Below are 22,443 nucleotides of genomic sequence, written 5' to 3'. Positions count from 1 at the left end.
TCTCTTCAGTTAGCCCCTTTGACTAATTGAGCTGTCTGTGCACACTGTTCTAAAGTACAGGCCACATGCACAAAACTAGTGAAGCACTAGCAGACCTCTTTGGCAGTAATGGTTTCCCCCAAAGCAAACCATAGTTTGTTAAGCATGCATTCCCCTCACAAAGCTTCAATTCTCTGGGAAGAGGTTGTTAAGCCTCTCTGGGAATTGTAACACTTTGTGAGGGGAATAGGGGACTTTTGGCAACTCTTAGTACAGGTCCCAGAATTCTCTTGGGGAAGCCAAGTGGTTATAAGAGTGCTTTAAATTGTTCTAAGTGTGCTTTAAAAGAAACATAGGGATATCGCCATATTATTATTATTATTATTAAATTTGAATACCACCCTTCATGTCAAGAAATCAGAGCAGTTGACAGCATAAAAATACAAGATAAGAACACAAAATACATCATCAAAACAGGAACAATAATAAAACAAACCATAGTAATGGGCTCATAGAAAGGGCCTAAAAGGGGGAGGGGGAGAAAAAAAATGTGGTTCACAACAGAGGACAGAAGAAATTTTGCAAAAGATATTTTGCAGGTATAATTCAGCATTGAGACGTCTGAGAAGCGGTCTGGCTCCGACGTAGGGCTCCTCCACCTTACATACCGGCTAACAGGTGTCCAGAACTGGGTGAGGGTTAGATGAGGTGAGTTTTTAATAGAACCCCCCCCCCATTGGAAGGGGAGGCTGAAAGGGCACGCAGGCGCACTGCGTCCATAGGTCTTGCACAACGTGCTGCGGAAAAAGTACCTTTCTCTCAGCGGGGAGAACTCGCCTCTGTATATGTTAATAAGGCGAGCCCGCCTCGTGCCGCCTCATTGGTGTCGGAGGAAGGGGCGTGACCGGATATTTAAATAGAACCCGGCGTTTTGAAGATGGAAGGAAGGAAGAGACGCGCGAGGGGAGGGGGGAGCAACCGGCATTTTTCATAAACGGCGGAGAAGGAAGAGGCGTGGCCAAATCAGGCACAAAGTGTAGCCGGGGCGGGGAGGCGAGTCCAACCAAGAGGTGGTGGGCGTGGCTAACATGCAAATCTCAGTCACGGCGCCTGCTGATTGTAGGAGAGGCAGCGGAAGGGTTCGGCCATGTTAACGAAGGCGTTCTCTCCTTCGAACTTGCCCTCCCTCCTCCCGCTGTTCGCTAAGCCCCTCCCCTCGGTTTAAAAGTCGCGGCGCCTGCGCAGTAAAGGGAAACGAGGACTTAGTCTGTTACACAACTGACTGTGCTGTTTGAGGGGGCTGCGTTCTCCTTTCGGCCTCAAGACTTTGCCTGCTCCCCAAGCTCTCTTGAGAGGCTTACCCCTTCCCGCCCCCGCCCTTGCTTTACAGGCATGAGTGGGGATCAGCTGCACAACGACTCCCAGGTAAGGGGCGGGGGGCTCCTACTCTTACAGTACTTAAGGGGAAGTGGATGGAGACCGAGGCCTAAAGTTCCTTTGGAGGGGGAAAATTAGGATACCCCCCCTTCAGGTCTAGGGGAAAGAGAACCCTTCACCCTCATAACTTAGCCCCTTCCCATAAATATCGGGAAGGTGGTTTTTGCCTCAGCTTCCTCAAAAGCAGGTATTTCCCTTCTTAATAATAGTGGAGGGGCGCTAAATAAAGAGGGGTTTTTGGGGGGGGGGCTTCTTTTCTCTGAGGGAGAGAGCCTCATTGCTTTCAGTTCCTACCGGAATTATTTGGCCGCGGCCTTTTAATAGTAGTTAGGCCTTTCACCTTATTCTCTCTCTCTCTGCTCCCCCAAACCGTCGAATCCCATCAGACCCCTTTGAGGGGTGACCCCTTTTGCCTGCGGAGAGTCACACCTTAATCTCTCGCAGGGCTTCCATCAAATTTCCTGTAGACACTGTGTCTATAATCAATCATCTCCTACCCCCCCCCCCACTCTCGTCATTTCTCTGAACCCGCATCTTCCCCAACTCCTTCCAGAAAGAAGGGGGAGTTTGGGGGAGGGGAAATTTGGGGTCCCCCTCCTCATTCTCGTTTTCTCCCCTAGTGCTTAGAGGGCACGTAGGGCCCTTAAATGAGGGGGGGCGGTGGTGCGGAAAGGTTGAGGAAAATCCTACTGGGAATACTGAGCCACGCACGAGGAAAAAGAAGGCAATTAAAATAGGATGGGAAAACTTTGGTGGGGTGGGGAAAGTGAGGGGGGATCTCTATTTGGCCCCCTCGCTTTTGCTAAGGGTAACCCTGAATCAGTTTTTAAGGGCCACCGGGTTGATTCCTCAGCTCGGCTCGTGTTTTGCCTTGAACAGGGCAAAAAACGCGTGTGTGATAAAACCATACCCAGGTCCTGTTTTCGTAAAAAATATATATGTATTTTTTCCTCTTTCCTTTCCCCCCCCCCCATAGATCGATCCAGATTTCCGAGCGAATGGTGAGTGCCTTGTACCTCTGTACTGGGGAGTGGGTAGGATTTGCCCTGCTTTCTCTCCTTTCTCCCTCTTTCCCCTTCTCTTGTATTGCTGAGGATGGTAAAGGACAGACATGGCGTCCCAGAGACTAAGTCCCGTCTCCTCGCTCATCGGCCCCATTGTTCCCATCGAGCTTCCTAATACTCGGAAATCATAGGGCCCTCAGCCCATCCGACCCCATTTCTCGGTAGTGAGGGCAGTGGAGACCCCAAATCCGGTCTCGCTTGGTTTTTCGGAGGCCCTCTTGGGCTCCGATTCCCCCCTGGAAAGTCGCCTTGTCGACGGTCGGGACTTAGTCTCTGCGCCATTTTCTTTTTCTGTCTCTTCCCTGTGTGTGTCTCTTTCTCCTTTTCCTCCTCCCTCGAGCTGCCCATGAGAAGCCTCCTGCAGTGAAAACATGCGATATAATCACCACCCTAGCTCCAAATATTCTCCCCGAAAAGGGAAAACCGTCATTTTTGTTTGCTTGCTTTTGTTTTGTTCTTTCAAAGCTTGGTTTAGTTTCCTCGCTGCCTTTTTATTCCCACCTCGTCCTCTTTTTCTCCTCCCCCAGTTCTGTTTCTTTCAAAACCTTCCCCTGTAGAAAGGTGGTTGCAACATGTTGCTCTTAAACTGATTCTCCATCCATTTGAATACACAGCATATTTTAAGATCTGGATGCAGGAACAGGGATTTTATTCCTGGATTTTAAAAACAAGCAAAAATAAAACAGCACAGGCAGTTCTAGAATTGTATTCTGCATCACTTTGCTAAAGTTTGGTGTATGTTTGTGCTCAGTTTATAAAAGCTATAGATGATGGATATATTGAGAGGTTTTTTTAAATTAAAAAAATCTGTTGTGGGGGGGATTATGATTCTGCTATATATGCCTTTGTCACTGTTGCATAGCTTTCCTCTTCTTTTAAAAGGAGAAAATAGGTTCTGGGGGAAGGGGATGTAGAGTGGAATGGCATATCTGTCAGAAAATGCCAAGATTGCTTCTCCCACCTTTTGAAAGGTGATTTCACCTTGGCTTTTAACTCCTGGGGGCTTTATGATACTGGCTGTCTTGCTTTCATGAAACATTGCAGTGTTCTGCGTAGCATGTTTGCATACTGGATTGACAGCAGGTTCTCTATCTTCTGAATTTCTGCTCCTGTATAAGGAGTATGAAGTCATCTATGATTAAGAATATGTGTTGATGTAATGCAGGTATTTCTCCCTGTATGTTGAAATATTTCTGCTAAGACCTTTAGATTTTTCAGAAATGCACAAAATGTGCAGAACCTCCCCAGCTGGTAAGAAATAAGCACTAATATTTTTAACCACTCTGTAATGCCCATCCATTGACTAATACAAATACATAAAATAAAAATATCAGTGGTTGTATTCTATAGGGGTTAGCAGTTCAGTGTTAAGACTGTGCTGAAGATGGGGTTTGGGTTTGAATCACAATATACCTGTAATTGTGTTGAATCTTTTGGCTTCTTGCCCTATTGTGACTTCTTTTTGAAATGTGTACTGAGCAGGTCTATCTCAAGTGTTTGGTTACCTTGGGTACCTAAAGCTTAAATGCTGCCTTAACATAGTGGTGGTATCTAATATTTTCAGTCTTATACTTGGGAATTAGAAACATTTTCCTAGCCTGGGTATTTATTATTTCACAAACAAGTAATGTTTATCACTGACTAAGTAAAGTATGAAGATGGCTTTGGAGGATGGATTTTTTCCGCTTTTGTTGACTCCAGCCTTTCTTTAGTTGTTATTTCACTGCAATCAGCCACAGGCTCTGGATTATTCTTCAAGAAATAACAGTGTCAATAGTCACATCCTTTTTGACCTTGCCACTAAGACTGTACTTGCCTTCATGTCCTTTTTTTACTTACACTATTGTGTTTCTGACTTCTGAGTCAGAATGTTGAAGTTAGAGTCCTAAATATCCATTTTTATTCTAAGAAAAGCAGTGGAGAAGACATAGAATTAACCCCATACAAAGCATCTTTAGTTCAATAGATGTCTTTATACTGTAGTTAACAAAGTTTGCTAGTTCCTCTTTTCTCCCAGATCTTCTATTCGTGTAGCTTCAAGCACACAGTTCTAAAAAGGTGAAAAGGTGTTTAAACAGAATAGTGAACTGTTATTGTCTATTCATATTTATTTAAAGGCACTGATCAAAACTACATATCTCTGTTTATTGAGTATGTAATGACCATATGTATTTGATGAAGGCAGCCAGTTTGGGGTAATGTACAGCTGTGCCACCATGTGTGAACTGTTTTAGATCTCAAAAGCTAAGGAAAAAATAGTAGAAATTCTCAAGTTGATGGGAGACACCCAGTGAACACTACTGGTTTAATGCATAGTATTGTTTCCTGTGAATAGAACTAAATTCATGCATTAGTATGGTTTGGGTGCTGTCAAGCATAAGTTTGGCCTGTCATGGACAGTTAAGTATCAATACCTATCCTAACCAGATTGTCCTTGTAAACATCTGCTTAGGTACATCTGCTTCATTTTGGTACTTTATTTTCTACAAACTTGTGACTTTCTTTTATTTTTTCTGTGCTTTCTTAAGCACCATGTGTAGAAGGGTCTCCTGTTCATAATTTTCAAAATAATTCTCCTGAACTACATGCAGCAATTGAAGAGGGCCAATTCAAAGAGCCAGTTTAACCATTCAGGTAAAGTATATCCCATGGCAGCAGCAGTAGTAGTACATGCTATTATGCTCTCATCAGAACAATCACCACCACTTTCCACATAGAAAATTAACATGCCACAGTTAAGGTTAGTTTACATGTACTCTGACATTCAGAGGGTGCATTCAGATGTCATTCACCCAACTGCCTGGTGCATGGTACAGCTCAGATAGGGTTGTAACCATGTGCTTTTGCAGATTTTTAAATCTGCCCATGATGGAAAATAATTTTCCAGGGCAAACCATCCAGAAATTGCAGCATAAAGTGTAACCAGAACTAGCAATCCCATGCTGCTTTTAAGAAAATGTTCTTTTTATTTTTTAAAAAAAGTTTTCAGTTACAATATTCACTTTTATTTTTTTACATCAGGCTTTGCTCCCCCCCCCCCTTTATGCAGACCTGTTAGTCATCTTGTAGCTGTATTTTATCCCAAGACTTGATAGCTTGGAGGATTGAACTCATGTAATATTTCTCTGATACAGAAATGAACATGTTGCATGCTTCTGAAAGCAAGCAACTTAGTTTAATGAAGAAATGAACTTGTGTGATATATTTTCCAACAGTTCTATGGGTTTGAGGCTCTCAATACGAATTTGTATGCTTGGCAGAGGAAAATTGTGTGAACGATGTTGTGTCTGTACTGAAGACGTAAAATCTGTTTCAACTTGCTAGTTCTCCCACCACTACCAAAAAGTGTGTATGTTAGACAATGCAAAACATAGCTATTTTCTTTTTATACAAGTAAAGCTATGGTGGGTAATTACTAAGAAACAAAAACCCTGGTGCCTTACAATAAACTTTTTGTAGCATGTAGAATATGATTTTGCTTTCAACATTCCCTAGCAGGCTTGCATAACAAATCTTCAGTAAAATATATCTTTGAGTAAGTTTTTGTTTTCGTCAATGTGAGAATGTATATTGGTAGTAAAAGAGATTAGAGGCCTACATCTGTGGAATAGCAATGAAATATATTATGTAGGCTTGAGGACAACATTACAAACCTCTGGCTTGTTAGATGGGAACTTCTCACCGAAGTACATTTGCTTCCTCAGAAATAAGTTTTGAGTCTTAATAGAATCTGCAGTAACACCACAAAAATGTTTCTATATGGCAATTTTGGTTCAATTCTATTGCTCAAAATGCTAAAGGGCATAATAAGTAGAAGAATGACTTTTAAATATTCAAGTCTAATAGCATTTACAAATGGCAGAATCTACTAGATGCATGAAATAGCTTATTAAGTTTGAAGCTGTTTGAACTAGGGATTTGTAGTAAACAATAGCTAAATAAAAAAGGAGAAACTTAAATTCTAAAAGATCACATAGATTAGTTTAGTCAATCAACCTCCAAGGACTATGGTTCTGGTAGCAAGTGTCTGTTTAATGTTTCCAGGAAACAAATGACTTTGGGAAATGTCAGCTTGTTCTTATTTTCCTGTATCAGCCAATTATTGGGAAACCTGTTCCTTTCTAATATGATCTGTGAACTCCAGGTATGGTAAGCCAAATAAACTCAAGAATAATAGGGTTTGCAATTCTGATCTTCCCCTCTCTCTAGGTGTGGTCTCCTTAGTTTCCTTTTATCTGTCTTTGCAGATGAATTAGCATGTGACCTTTGGCAAGCTGCTTAAGTTCATTGCCTCAGTTCTTCACATTTAAATTGTGGATAAGCTTAATCTGCAGTCTAAGTGAGTAAAAATATTGAAGATCTTGAAGATCTTTGGTAGTTGTTGTAGAGCTCATTGGCCGAATGCTTGGCAGTAGCCCGAATTAGCATTTTTTTTTTTTATTAATTCTGGCTAGTGTTGCAACTTCTCTGGTCAGAGTTCCCTGTTGAAAAAGATTTCCAAAGATGAGATAGAAGTTTGCATTATTTCCTGTTGTTGGGTAGCTTTGATATTTGATATTTACTTGAGCTGATTATGAATTGTGTATACATTCTCATTATCTTGTACAGTTCAATGAGATACTGTCCACACATTTTCCTTCATTTTCTGAAGTAAATATTTGTGTACCATGTTTAAAGAGAACCCAATTGTTCTTCAGTCATTCCCATTTCTTCCATAGTGCTATTAGTTTCAAAATGTAGCATTAATAGCACTCAACAAGACCATACAGAACTTACATGTCAAACAGCAGCTTATGCAGCTGCAAGCATTGGTTTTGAAACTGAGTGTCAGATTTTCATGCCCTTGCACTGAAGAAAATCTGGGCTTTGATATTATGTACTTGTTTACAATAGTATTACAGTGTTACCTTGGGTTACATACGCTTCAGGTTACAGACTCCGCTAACCCAGAAATAGTTAACCCAGAAACAGGTTAAGAACTTTGCTTCAAGATAAGAACAGAAATCGTACTCTGGTGGTGCGGCAGCAGCAAGAGGCCCCATTAGCTAAAGTGGTCTTCAGGTTAAGAACAGTTTCAGGTTAAGAACGGACCTCCAGAACGAATTAAGTACTTAACCTGAGGTACCACTGTACTGCAGTAGTTGTACCTCCTACTGTGTGGTATTATCTAACAGTTTTATAAAAAGTTCTGTGCTCTGCATTGCAAATGATGACATTTCTTTAGTGAACTGATTACACTCAGGTTGGCTCAGAAATGTGCTCCTCATCCTCAGTAAATAATTGTGATGGGCTGTGGGAGTACAGCTTGCTTCCAAGAGTCTCACATTTGTTGAGTAACTGTTGTTGATGTGTCCTATTACTTGATCTCTTAGTGTCTTTTGATATCATTGACCATAGTCATTGACACTTGGTCACTACTAGAAATTGGAGCCATGCATAAGCAAATTAATAGAATCATTGTGAATGGTACAGAAGGACGATAAACACTCTCCTCCAGAATCTTGTTGCCCTCATGTATTGCTTATTAATGTATGAATCCACAAATCAGTTCCACTACGGTATAATTCCCTCTCCTCCCCCAGCGTGCGGGCACTCATCTTTGCAGGTCTGCTGAACTTTGAAGGTGCTTCAGATGCAGTACAATTTTGGAGATAAGTCCTTGCTCATCTGCCTTGTTCTGCTATTGTTCCATCTATAAAAAATGTTGGTGCACAGTCCTTCTTGTGCTTCTGGCTAACTGGGTAGTGCTTCTTCCTGGTCAGTGGCTGCTGAAAGCATGCTCAAGTTTTTGTTTGGTTCAGTTTGACCTACTGCTCCACTGAAAACTACTATGCCTGCCTACTTACTGAGAGGGCTTATTAAGGAATAACATTTTGTATTATTTAATGCAGGGCCATGCATGTGTATGTCCACAAGTACTTTTGCCTGTTCATCATCAAAAGGGAAAGTATTTTTAAAGTCATGTGAGTGGTTCTCTACTGTATTTTCTGTTTTGCTTTATAGAGAGGAAGTAGCATTTTTCACTGAGGTGGGCTGAGATCATCTGATGGATGGAGCAAATGGTTTTTGGATGATGTTTACTGTTATGTATAGTTGACCAGTTGGGGCAGTGGGCAGTACCTTGATTGGGATGATTTGGTGCCATCTGCACCCTGCCCCAGCTAGTGAATTGTAAGTATTGCAAGTCATTCAGCGCTAGCAGGCAGTGAAACCATCAGCACTAGTTTGGTTGCCTTGGCAATGTTAGTGTGCTCTCTCTTCTCTCCCCACCCCCCAAAGAAAGAAAGTGCAAGGTCATGGCTTGGTTTTCCCTCAATAAAGTTGCCATGAAGCCAAATCTGATTGGCTATTTGATGCTGCAGTGTCATGTTCTTTACATGATCCCTGATTGACTGGGATCACACAGCAAAGAAAGATGTAATGGGCTTAGTAAATAAACAAAAGTGGTGCCAAAGCAGCAGCTCGAGGAAATAATGGCTGTTAACAGGTAACATTTCATCTCCCCTTTCCCTCACTTCCAAGCTTTCTTTCCGCTACTGACTAGGGTGTTTAGGTGATACAAGGCCATTTCATAGTGACTCATGATTTGATGTAAGCTGCGGTCAGCCAGCTAGTGATAAGAACAGTTTGCCCCCCTCCTTTAATCCATATTTGTGAGATCAGAACATATGTTAATTTCAACTGTTCAATGATAAACTTTTAGAAATGCACAACTATAATGGGCCAATGAGGAACTAACTGAACATAAATATCTCAGTGGCCAAACCCCACAAGGGAGATTGCAGTCTAAACAGTAAATCAGAATTTACAGAGTTTTCAAGAGCCATCTTCAGCTCAAACAAAGCTACATACAAATTCAAGTATTTGCATAAGAGCAAAGAGTACATTTGTACCTTCAGGCATTTTTGGGGGGTAGCCCACTGGATTTTGTTCATTTTCCTAGTTGCACTGTCAGAATGAAGTGTGGAAATTACAATATATACTTGACATGTAATTCATGTTAACTGTTCTATTAATTTCATTGCGGAATAATTGTGCAAACCAGACCGTGTGAATTACAGTGTTGTTGGCATCTGCATCACTCTCTTCTTAGTTGTTTTTTAATGAGAGCATAAGCTCCTAAGAGAAGAGCTATTTTGTATTTTGAAAATAAAGTCTTATGAAGATCAGCACAGGTCTTTTTCATTCATTTTACAAATTTGGCTGAAACTGATTGTTGTCTTAACAGACTTTAAATCTGCTGCCTTAGTAGGGTTCTTACAGCCTATGTCATGAAAAATGAATACCTTTATAGTGTTATATATCTTTTCTCTCCCTCACCATCTCATATGGAGTGTTACATATATCTTAAAGAGAGCTTTAAATTGCACATTCAGATCATGACACTTTAATTCTACTTGATTTGACAGGAACAGCAGCATAGCTAGCATAATTTTCTTTTGGCATGATGATTAGTTGGGATATTTAGCTATGTAAGTGTTGAAATGTGTCTTGTCCTCATTAAGATACATACAACCTAGAAGTTGTTTTACACCATTTTTAATGTAGAAGAGTGGGTAATACATTTAAATAATAATACTGTAGTATAGGGGTTCATTTCTGTGGTAGTTGTTGCTATGTGAATGGTGCCATGGACCCCTGGGTGGGTTACACAGCCCTCCTGGGGTTCATGGACTTCCAGTTGTGGGAACTACTGCTGTAGTTCATCATCATCATCATTTCAGTTAAATGGGTGAATTTTAATTCCCAAGGTAGCATGTGTAGGGTTGCAGCTTGGTGGGATAGTGGTTTTTCTTTTTCGTTGTTGTAAATTTTCCAAAGGCAACAATGGACTGATAAACTGTTTACAATTGGGTAGTCAGAATTAATGACAGAAAATGCTCCTTCCTCATATCCTTGATGATTTGTGTTAGGAATGTGTGGTTTGTTGGATATGGGTAATTTTCAACCAGTGGATTCATCTGGACTTGGTAGGATCTGGAAGGTCTGAGCAGTTACCAAACTTCTTCAAAATGTGTAACTTTGGCTGCCTCTTATGTTACATTATAATGGTGGTGTTGCACTGTGACTCCCACCTAGACAATACCCTAGAAATAACTTATCGTAAGAGTTCTATAATGTATCTACACTTATAGTGATTTAAAGTATCCTGGTTCTGGTTCCCTTCCAGCAACTTTTTGAACTTTGGCAAGGCATTGGGTGTTTCTCTCAGATTTACACATAGAAATGTAATGCATGAACTGTGTGTCTTGTATTTATATTAACATGATACCATCTGATTTTATTACTAAATGTTTCACAGATTTTGAGTCTCAACAAAATTAGAAGTTTGTCTAGATACACATTGTACACTAGATAATGTAAAGTGCAAGTATGACAAGTGGTGCTTGAAAATATGTGCATCTTGTAGGCTCACTCATCAAAGAACTAGGAGAGGCTACAGCCCTTGACTGAGGGCACATTTGGTTATAAATCCAGGTCTATTGCTGTGTAATGTGTGAAACAGGCCTTTGCCTAACAAATGAGAGCCCATTTCACTCCCATAATTCTATAACTCATTCAATTTTCTTTGTGTCATTTTGAGGGTCACTTAATGCAACAGAATTTAAATGGGTGCTTGTTGCAGACCTGCTTTATGTGCCTTTTGAAACGAACATGTTTTCAGCCTCTGTACAAGGTGACAAATAAGATGCACCAGTGACACATGATGCAGGGAGCTGCAACTGGCCCAACTTGCATGTTTTGACAAATGAACTTGAAGATGCGTATGCACTTCAGATATGATATTGGCAAGTATACAAAGCAGTTTTAGAAGAAATACACTTAAAAACAAAACATATAAAGCAACCCTTTTCAAGATCTTTGAAAATTCACATAATTCCACTAATGAGGCTCCCCTGATCGCAATGGACCTACTTAAAAAACCCCACTAGTACTCTAGAATGCTCACATCCAATGTTTGCTGTTTTGAAAACTAGACCTTTTTGGTTTTATGAATATATTGAATAGTGGAGTAAAGAGAACAATCTTTGTGGTTCTGATACCCCAGAGAAACAAGTAAGCAAAGTTTGTGCTGTTTGGTGAAATGTCAGCGTCAGGGTTTCCCATCAGATGGAAATGAAAGAGTAAAGATAAGGTATGCAAGGGAGCACAAGAGAAAACCAGCAAAGAGGCAGTAAGGAGGCTTTCAGAAACTTCTAAAAGCTTTATCACAAACATGCAGTGAAAATATTTTGTCTCCTCAAAACACTCCTTAGATAAAGGCCAAGTTGCCCTATGCCCTTGTGAAGAATGTATACTCCAGGAACCACCTACTTTTAAGCCTTTTAAATTGTAATCTCTGTGAGTATCTGCATTTCTTTTCCCTTCTTCCCCCTCCCCCTTTGATAGGCTCGTAAGCACAGTGTATATATTGAAATGGTGTATATATTGGAGCGCATGCATGGTGTAGTGAATCTTTTTTATTTTTGGTCACAGATGTTTGGATTGTTTATGTACAGCTGCATGTAGCTATGGAGAAACTTGAACCAAACATGCATAATCTGTGTATTCGCCAAAGGAATATGATTTAGAGATCCTTGTTGGGGCCTGGTTTTGATGCATTTATTTTCATGAGACTTGATAGCTTTATTTCCAAAAGTAATTAGCTCCTGCATAGTTTGAGAGGTGAGCAAAAAAATGGTATCAGAAATAATTCCCTGAAAAGATGGTTTTATTATTAATGTAGAGCACTTGTGAATAGCCCTTCATTCAAAAGGTCTCAAATGTAAAAGCAAAATAGAAAAAATAGACAGACACATAGTAGTATTCTACTAACTCATCCTGTCAGTGCAAGGGTTACCACTAGCACAGTAGGACTCCCCCCCCTCCTATCCCTGTGTTTGCTCCACACCCTCCCCAGATCTGCTCCAGAGGATTGGGGTAACCCCTAGTACAGATTAAGAGGTTGCATAGAGGAAGGGCAGCAGACAAGGTTCTGTTGTGCAAACATAAACTATGTGGAAGCAGAACTACTTTGTGCAACATTGAATACAACCCTTGTTTTTAAAGTAGAATATCATCAAAACAGTGACTCATGTATTGCTGCAAAGAATTAAACATTTCATTATCAAACTGCCAAAGACTGGGTAAATAAAAATGTCTTCATTTGACATCAAAACCAATAACAGTGGTGAAGTGGGGCACTGCAGGAAGGGAGGTACCTTTAGTGGGAGATAACTCCAGAGTTGGGACCCTACAACAGATAATGCTCTTCCTTTGTCCCCTCAACCAGGAACCTTGGTGGGGACTGCAAACAAAGTCACCTTTCCTCCCCCTGGCTAGTAGTGGAGGAGGCGCTCCTGCAGATACCGTATTTGCCCATTTAGGACCTTGTAATTTGTTGACCAGAAAACAATTGGGCAGGACGAAAATCTGGAGTTGCGTGTTCACTTGAGTTAGCACATGTTGGGGCACAAGCTTGACTACAGGCAAAAGGGGCCACCGTTACAGATCTGCATAGCACTTGTCAAAGAAAAACATTGGCTCATCTAGTTAAAATTATATAAATACCTACACCTGGTAGAAAACACCATTGCAAATACTAAAAAATGAAAACTTGTCCATCTGTCAGTCTCTGCAGCATAGTACGTTGTTTTCATGAGAGGACAAGGCAATTCATTTCCCTAATTCATGCCCTTGAGAATATAATCAACCTTTTCTCTTTAAATAGCAAACTCCTAGGAAAGAAGTTGTCTGCAGTTCCTTATTGAGGTGTGTGAACATTTCTGTCGTCATGACATTGAATGCTTGTTAAGGCTACAAAGCTGTTAAAATTATTTGCCAGAGATTTGCTGTGTTGCGCAGATTTGAGCTACTAGATGACTAAATATAGACCAGTTCCTGCCTCAAGGAAAAGAGAGTGTACTTGCAGCCTCACTCAAAGCATCTCACTTAGGTGTATCACATGTCTTGCTAGATCACACCTGATCTCCCTTTCAAAGAGGTGCCTGTGTACTTGAATTGCCCTAGTAAAGACATGTTGCTGGCTCCCCCCCCCCCCGCCCCACTTATCTTCTGTTAGAGCAGGACCCTTCAACTTCTTCAGACTCAGGATCCACTATTGTTCCAAACATGCATTTTTATTTTTTCTTACCATTATATTGGTTTCGTGGTAGGCTTGTTGTTATATATGTTATATATGTCTTATATCATGCCATAATCCACACCCACCAGTTGAATTAGAGGACATTAGCTATTAAAGAACTAGCAAGATCTTGGGAAAGATCTAACCCAAGCACCCTCAAACTCTGCCCTCCAGATGTTTTGGGATTACAACTCCCGTCATCCCTAGCTAACAGGATGATTATGGGAATTGTAGTTCCAAAACATCTGGGGAGCCGAGTTTGGGGGTGCCTTATCTAACTATTATGCTAAATATAATTACTCTTGGCTGTATGATATTCCTTGTACTTTTCTCATTTCATTAAAATAGTTAAATCCAATAATGTTCGTATTTAAAATCAATGGACTTTCTCTATCAGCTTCAGTAGACAATAGCTTTGCATCCTCCAATTCTTCCCATTTTATGTCATTTTCTCCACCTCTCAATCACTGGTTCTTGATATAGTTTAGCATCTTAAGTAGTTTCCATGGAATAGTTGGGAATCTCACCAGCAGAAGGTTGTTGAATCACAGGTTGGAAATAACAAGTGAGAAAATGACTTTAGACTCTGCAATGTGGATAAAATGGTTTTAAAAATTGTTTTGCCAACACTGCCTGGAATCTGTTCTGGTTGTTAATCAGCTTCTTTCAAGTTGACTGCTGTTTGCAAAACCAAAAGTAAAGCTAGTTGCATTTCCCTATACAGTGGTACCTTGGTTTACAACCATAATCCGTTCCGGAGGTCCAGTTGTAAACCAAAACAGGTTGTAACCCAAGGCATGCTTTCGCCAATGGGGCCTCCCCCCCCCCCCCAAAAAAATATTGGTTGTAATCCAAAAAAAAAGGAAAAACACGTCCGGGTTTGAAGTGATTGTAATCCAAAATGGTTGCAAACCAAGGTACCACTGTATCCATGTAGGAATTTAACTCTAGTCCTGCTTTTGTAAGCAGCCATATTAACAAAGCACCAGAAACCTATGGCAGAAACAATTCTTAAGTTTTACTAATGGAAGTTACTTGATGAAAAAAATCTCCTGTATGAACAGAGCTCCTGCAGTGGCTTTCCTTTGGAACTGATCCTCATGCACAGTCATTTGCAGTGGAGTGTCATATGTGCATCGGAGCATACAGAGAATTCTCTGGGAGAGCACGGGTTTTGTAGCATTGCATGGTGAAAATGATTAGTCTTTTTTAAAAATTGTAATTTTATTCATCTAGATTTCCAAGATAGCCTACAAAAGAGAACCATAAAAAATAAAAAACAGATCAAAAACATCAGAAACAAAAGCAGTTATCGTAGCAAAAGTAAAAATACAAAAAGCAGTAGATATAAAATCAGTTAAAATCCTTCAAATCCTTCAAAATGATGTGTCATTTTGAAGGAGTCCTATAATTTTTAGTTTTCCTTGTACTGTTAATGTTTAGATGGTTTCATATAAGAAACTGAAGAGATGGAAATGATACCAGGTGAGATTCTATCTCCCTTTATAATAGTAAGGTGTGGGAGCACTCCTGGCGCTCATTCTGGAGCCTAAAATTTGTAATATGGAAAGGTTTGTGCATTGGAAGGCCTAACACTGTGGCACCCTGGCGTGGGGGTAGCATCTGTAGAAAGGTAAACATAGCTATTTATCTATTTTTATTGCTTTCATGTTCTTTGTATACCTTGCTCCCAAAGTGACATACAATGAAAATTAAAGCCTAGAACATCAGTATACCATGAATTTATTTTAATGATAAACCCGTTTGTCCCACTGATGCAGAGCAGGAACTCAAGAACCATTGATAAACCAGCTTTGTAGGTTTTCGCTGATGCTGAGGAAAGCTGCCTATATGGCGTGCTTCTTTTTCTATGAAAAAGGCACAAGCACCCTCTTCAGCAGATTTTGTTGAATTAAGTGAACTTGGTGGCGATGTGTCGTACAGCTGTCAAGTTGGATGGGATCTTGGATGTCATCTAGCTCAACCCCCTGTTCAAGGCAGAATCTACAGTGCAAGATGCAACTGTTCATATGATTTATTGATCTATTGGCATAAATACACAGTATCCTGACAGGTGGTGGGGTCAGCTGGTGTCTCCCCATTCCCCTCTTTAAGGGTTAGTTCTGAAGAGGACTATGAACAGCAACCCATTCAAACATATTGATCATAATTTGTCTCAGAAGTGAGCAGGTGGACAAAATCCGACAGTCTCAGGATTTGAGGCATAAAAGTAACGTGTAGAGACTCACATTGGTTGAAAACCTAATGTATGGACTTGCCATTTATTTTATATCTTTCTATACTAGTGAGCAGCAATTCTTTCTCAAGTTTGATGTCACTTTAAGCTCACTACTTCTTTCCCTACAAGAAATTGGCATGGCTTAAATTGGGCTCTTCATTGATGGATATGCATTCCTGGTCAGAGCTTACATTTTAGTATTTGAACAACAGCCAAAACTTGTTGAAACAGCTGTTTGGTTTCCTCTGAGGTTGCAGTTCCTTGTTCTAGAGAGAGGCTTTTCAGATATGATGGACAAACATACATTGGCTTTAGGATAGGTTGTGCAGTAAATGCAGCTTGTATAATTCCAGGGATATCTTTCCAGGGATTTGTTAATTTTTAAATGGCAGCTAAAGAAATACTGAATATTGCTAAGCTTTCATTACTGCTGCTGCTGCTGCTGCTGCTTGCATGAATGTGGGAAGACCGCTCTCTTTTCTGCCAACTCCATCCGGCCTAGGGGGCGGGGCCTGCGCTCACTGCCACAGCATAAGAGGCCTGAGAGAGGCCTCCGGGACACGGCTGCTGCTGCTGCTGCTGCTTGCGTGAGTGTGGGAAGACCGCTCCCTTTTCTGCCAACTCCATCCGGCCTAGGGGGCGGGGCCTGCGCTCACTGCCACAGCATAAGAGGCCTGAGAGAGGCCTCCGGGACACGGCTGCTGCTGCTGCTGCTTGCGTGAGTGTGGGAAGACCGCTCCCTTTTCTGCCAACTCCATCCGGCCTAGGGGGCGGGGCCTGCGCTCACTGCCACAGCATAAGAGGCCTGAGAGAGGCCTCCGGGACACGGCTGCTGCTGCTGCTGCTTGCGTGAGTGTTGGGAGGACCGCTCCCTTTTCTGCCAACTCCATCCGGCCTAGGGGGCGGGGCCTGCACTCACTGCCACAGCATAAGAGGCCTGAGAGAGGCCTCCGGGACACGGCTGCTGCTGCTGCTGCTGCTTGCGTGAGTGTGGGAAGACCGCTCCCTTTTCTGCCAACTCCATCCGGCCTAGGGGGCGGGGCCTGCGCTCACTGCCACAGCATAAGAGGCCTGAGCAGCTACCGGCAGCAATGGACACAATGGTTTTAAATGTTTTAATCGCTTTTAATTTGCAGCACTTTAAATGGTGGTTGTTGTTTTTTATAATATTATATTATTTCATTATTTTATTTTTGCTTGGGGTGGGATAAGCATTTAGTCAGGGCTATTGTTTCTTGCTTTGTTTTGTTTTGTTTTGTTCTGTTCTGTTTTGTTTTATTATTATTATTATTCTGTTAAATTATTATATAGTTTGTATTTTGCCTTTTAAGGGGAAGGGTCATGGCTGCCTGGGAGTGGGCCTCAGCCAATAGATTGGGTGGGGCAGGTTCCACAGGGGGAGATGTATTGGGACACCCGATCTCAGTGATCACGGGCAGGAGGAGGAGTTATGCTAAGACCAGACCATGTCATTACCGAGGAGGCAGGTTTAGTCGTTGTTTGAGGACTATCCCTGCCTCCAGGTCTGGTCCTGACCGAAAGGATACAGTAATCAGCAAGGGAAACCCACATGACCTGAAAGTGTTGCTGTGCAATGCCAGGTCAATGATTAATAAAACCACTGCCATCCACGACCTGATTGTGGATGGAGGATTTGATCTGGCATGTGTGACAGAGACCTGGTTGGATGAAGCAGATGGGCCTGTCTTTGCTGCTGCCTGCCCACCAGGTTTCTCTTACGCACAGCAACCCAGGTCATGTGGGCGGGGAGGGGGGGTTGCAGTGATTTTTAGGAAGTCATTAGTCTGCACCAGGCGTCCTATTGGGAAGACCCAGTTTTCTGAGTGCATGTTCTGGAAGTTGGGCAATAGGGGCAGTACAGGATTCCTACTGGTGTACCGACCTCCCCGCTGCACCAAGGATTCCCTGCCCGAGCTGCTTCAGGTCGTGGCGGATATGCTCCTGGAGACACCTAGCTTGGTTGTCCTGGGGGATTTTAACATCCATGCCGACACGACCTTACAAGGGGCCGCTCGGGACTTCGTGGAAAGCATGGCCTCCATGGGGCTGTCCCTGAATAAGTCTGGCCCAACTCATAGCCACGGACATGCCTTAGACTTGGTGTTTACCTCTACGGATGTTGGTGATCTGACATTAACTAAAAGCGAAACAAAAGAAGTGCCATGGTCAGATCACTTCCTGGTACAACTGGACTTCTCCGCAACCCTTCCCCTTCGCAGGGAGGTGGGACCGATTCGGATGGTCCGCCCCCGCCACTTAATGGATCCAATTGGCTTCCAGAGAGTGGTAGGGGATGCTTTATCCCAAGTTGATGGCCTTTCAGCTGATTCCCTGGTGGCCCGCTGGAATGCGGAGTTAACCAGGGCTATTGACTGTCTGGCTCCGAAGCGCCCTCTCTGATTGCATGGAGCCCGGACAGCCCCGTGGTTTTCCCCGGAGCTGAGGGTGATGAAACAATCGTTGAGACGGCTAGAGCGCCGGTGGCGGAAAACTCATTCTGAATCAGACCGGACACGGGTTAGAGCTCAACGTCGAGCCTACCAAGTGGCAATGGCGACGGCGAAGAGGGCCTTCTTCGCCGCTTCCATTGCATCTGCAGAAAACAGCAGCAGGAGACTTTTTCAGGTGGTTCGCAATCTATCAGAACCACCTGTACCACCGGGGCCTGGTAGGGACCCCAAGATCTCCTGCAATGCTTTTGCAAAGTTTTTTGCAGATAAAATCGCTCAGATTCAGAAGGAGGTAGACTCCACTGTGGGAGCAGGGCCAGGGCGGGAGAGTGCTAGAGTTCTGTCTGGTCCTGTTACATGGGATCAATTCCAATCTGTTACCTCCGAGGATGTGGACAGGCTGCTTGGACGAGTGAAACCGACCACCTGTCTCCTTGATCCTTGCCCATCCTGGCTGATAAAAGCGAGCCGGGAAGGGCTGGGCGATGGGCTCTGCGGGGTGGTGAATGCTTCCCTCTGTGAGGGAGCCTTCCCAGACCCGCTGAAAGAGGCGGTCATTAAACCGCTTCTTAAAAAAAACATCTTTAGACCCGGCCAATTTGGCCAACTATCGCCCAGTCTCAAATCTGCCATTCTTGGGCAAGGTGATTGAGCGGGTGGTTGCTGAACAACTCCAAGCACGCCTGGAGGAAATGGACCGTTTGGATCCCTTCCAATCGGGATTCAGGCCTCACCATGGGACTGAAACTGCCTTGGTCGCGCTGGTTGATGATCTCCGGCGGGCTAGGGACAAAGGTGAGAGCTGTTTCCTAGTTCTGCTGGATCTCTCAGCGGCCTTTGACACCATCGACCATAACATCCTTCTGGACCGTCTAGAGGGGCTGGGAGCTGGGGGCACTGTCATACAGTGGTTCCGCTCCTTCCTCCTGGGCCGTGTCCAGAAAGTGGTGGTGGGGGGTGAGTGTTCAGACCCCTGGGCTCTCACTTGTGGGGTGCCTCAGGGTTCTGTCCTCTCCCCCATGCTTTTTAATATCTATATGAAGCCGCTGGGAGAGATCATCAGGGGGTTTGGACTGGGTGTTCATCAGTATGCAGATGACACCCAGCTCTACCTCTCCTTTAAATCAGAACCAGTGAAGGCGGTGAAGGTCCTGTGTGAGTGCCTGGAGGCGGTTGGAGGTTGGATGGCGGCTAACAGATTGAGGTTGAATCCTGACAAGACAGAAGTACTGTTTTGGGGGGACAGGAGGCGGGCAGGTGTGGAGGATTCCCTGGTCCTGACTGGGGTAACTGTGCCCCTGAAGGACCAGGTGCGCAGCCTGGGAGTCATTTTGGACTCACAGCTGTCCATGGAGGCGCAGATTAACTCTGTGTCCAGGGCAGCTGTCTACCAGCTCCACCTGGTACGCAGGCTAAGACCCTACCTCCCCGCAGACTGTCTCGCCAGAGTGGTGCATGCTCTAGTTATCTCACGCTTGGACTACTGCAACGCGCTCTACGTGGGGCTACCTTTGAAGGTGACCCGGAAACTGCAATTAATCCAGAATGCGGCAGCGAGACTGGTGACTGGGAGTGGCCGCCGGGACCACATAACACCGGTTCTGAGAGATCTGCATTGGCTCCCAGTACGTTTCCGAGCACCATTCAAAGTGTTGGTGCTGACCTTTAAAGCCCTAAACGGCCTCGGTCCTGTATACCTGAAGGAGCGTCTCCACCCCCATCGTTCAGCCCGGACCTGAGAAGTATAGAAAATCCTATTGCAAACTTGCTGTGATGTAATTTTTTCTCCTGTCCAATTCAACACACCCCTTAAGAATGCATTGTTTGAGAAATGAAATGGATACGATACCAGTCAAACTGTGCTGCTTCACACTATCATGTGCAGAACTTCACATCAATGGTCTAAATCCGATTGATGTCAATAGAATTTAAACAGGCTAACTAAATGGGCCTAGGGAGACTTGGGGTTAAATCCCCATTTTGCTGTGAAGCTCACTGGGTTTCCTTGGGCTTGCCCCTGTCTTTTAAGCTAACCTACCCTGCAGAGTTGTCATGAGATTAAGATGTGGATGAGTAGGAGAATGAGATATGCTGCTGTAAAATTCCTAGGAAGAAAGGCTGAAGATAAATGAAAAGACACGAAAAAGTAATAAATTTGTGATGTTGGTCAGAAGTAGTCTTGTACATAACTAGGGTATGCTGGATCAGTTGCTCAGGAGGACAGGACAGGTAGTTTCTCTTTTTTCGTGCTTTGTGTTGTGGTTACTTGCTATTTTTTCAATAACAAGTCTAGTTAATAAGCATGGCAAATGCTCGTAAAATATTCTGCTTTTGGGGCAATTACATTTTTAATACATCCAATAATCTCCTTCACCCCTTTGTTGTTATTGAAAGAATGGCTGCAGCTCAGTGAGAGAGCATCTTTTTTGCAGGCAGAAGATCCCAGGTTCAATCTTTGGCATCTCCAGGTATGACTTGTAATGTTCCCTTGTCTGAAACCTTGGAGAACCACCAGTCAGTGTAGACAAGAATGAGCTAAATGGACCAGTGTTCTGACTCAGCATAAGGCACTTTCTTATGTGCTGGTGGTATTTTTGCTTTTGCAGTGTTGCCTGTTCAGAATAACTAAGGGTAAGAATTGTGGCCAGAGTAATGCTTACTAGCCTTGGAATTGTTTGAATGCCTCGCAGTTTAGTAGCCTGACTAGTGTCCATGTCGAACATTTAAAAAACTACACATTGATGATTCAGTAATAAACTCATTAGACTAGTATAGTGGAAAAACTGGAATTGGGCATGTACCAGTTCTAACGTATCTAGAAAAGCTCATTTCAAGACAGGTGGTAATTTTATAAATTCTTAGAAGTTTTAAGCATGAACAACCTGGAGATCTCCATGTGGTGGTGGTATGAGACTTTCTAATTCAAGCAATTTGTGCAAAATGGGGAGAATTGTGCTTCTCTTGAAAGGCAGGCTTGGGAATGTAATATTGATAGGGTTGTTTATGCTGTATATAATAATTATATATAGTGTTGAGTACCCACTTCTATGTAGCCTAAACAGCAGCACTTAACACACGCGAGGGAGAGGCAGACAAGGTTTTCAGAAGTACATAAATCTTTAGGGAGAAAATAATGCTAAAATGGGAGAGGTAGCCCAGTGAGGACTCCGTAGCCATGGAATGTTGGCTAAGAGAGAGAAATCTCACATTCAAGACTGCAGTCATGTGCAGGCTTACCTGGAAGTAAACCGAATTGAACACAATGGGACTTTGTTCAAGTAACTGTATGCAGGATTTCATAATCTGGTATTACATTAGGTCAGCCTATTAACAAATGGGCACTTTTGAAGCATGTAGGAAGACTTAATAAGGAGGAGGTGGTGTCTCTGAGTAGTTTCAAAATGTACTCGGGACTGTCTGCATAACCTGATCTTTTGAATGGAGATGGCTGGGACTTGCTCTGAGCTATGCCCCCTCCCATAGTCTGATGTTATAGAATCCAGAGTTCAAAGGAACATCAAAGCAGCCGCAGCATCCATGCTGTCTGCCACTTCAGGAAATCCAATAGACCTGAATCCCTGAGAGGTGGCTATCCAGTCTTCTTAAAAACATCTAATAAAGGAGAGTCCAACATGTTCTGAGGTATCCTGCAGAGTGGAGATAGGGAATCTGTGGCCTTCTAGCAGTCATTGCTGGCTGGGATTGCTTGGAGTGCAGCAACTTGTGGAGGCCATGGGTTCCCTATCCATGCTGTAAGGATTTGTTTCTGCATCACCTGCTAGACATATGCATCATGTGTGCATGTGGGGAGGAGGAGTGGAGATGGTTCAACACCTCACCTCTGTTCTGAGGTCCAGGGGTAGAATGGAAGGTACCCCATCTTCACTTTGTACTTTGTTTGGGTCTATTTTTGAGCTTTTCCTTGCATTAGATTCCACTGTATCTGAAATTCAGGTTTGTAGGATAGCTATATCCAACAATATGCAAGAGTAGTTTAAGCTTGTTAAAATGAAATTCGTATTGTAAATTTCACTTTCATTTATTTGCTCTATTGTAGGTGAACCAAAACTATTTTCTGCTTTATTATACTTGCCTTTACTGTCAGTAAGTGTTGATTTATCAGTGAAC

General features: G+C 42.9%; 1 protein-coding gene across 1 annotated transcript in view; it reads left to right on the top strand.

Annotated features, from left to right (window-relative positions):
* Positions 1 to 1,222: 1,222 nt before the first annotated feature.
* Positions 1,223 to 22,443, top strand: part of TOP1 (DNA topoisomerase I) — a 76,638-nt gene continuing 55,417 nt past the window's right edge. The window contains exons 1-2 of the mRNA XM_083746206.1: positions 1,223 to 1,404; positions 2,393 to 2,417. Of these exons, the coding sequence (XP_083602332.1) occupies positions 1,372 to 1,404; positions 2,393 to 2,417 (58 nt within the window). The 5' untranslated portion in view covers positions 1,223 to 1,371. The remainder of the gene's footprint in view (positions 1,405 to 2,392; positions 2,418 to 22,443) is intronic.

Source organism: Podarcis gaigeae (genome assembly GCF_964106915.1).
Source record: "Podarcis gaigeae genome assembly, chromosome: 6".
Lineage (NCBI taxonomy): Eukaryota > Metazoa > Chordata > Lepidosauria > Squamata > Lacertidae > Podarcis > Podarcis gaigeae.
The sequence above is the reverse complement of the archived record's forward strand: the minus strand, read 5'-3'. Positions and strand labels throughout refer to the sequence as shown.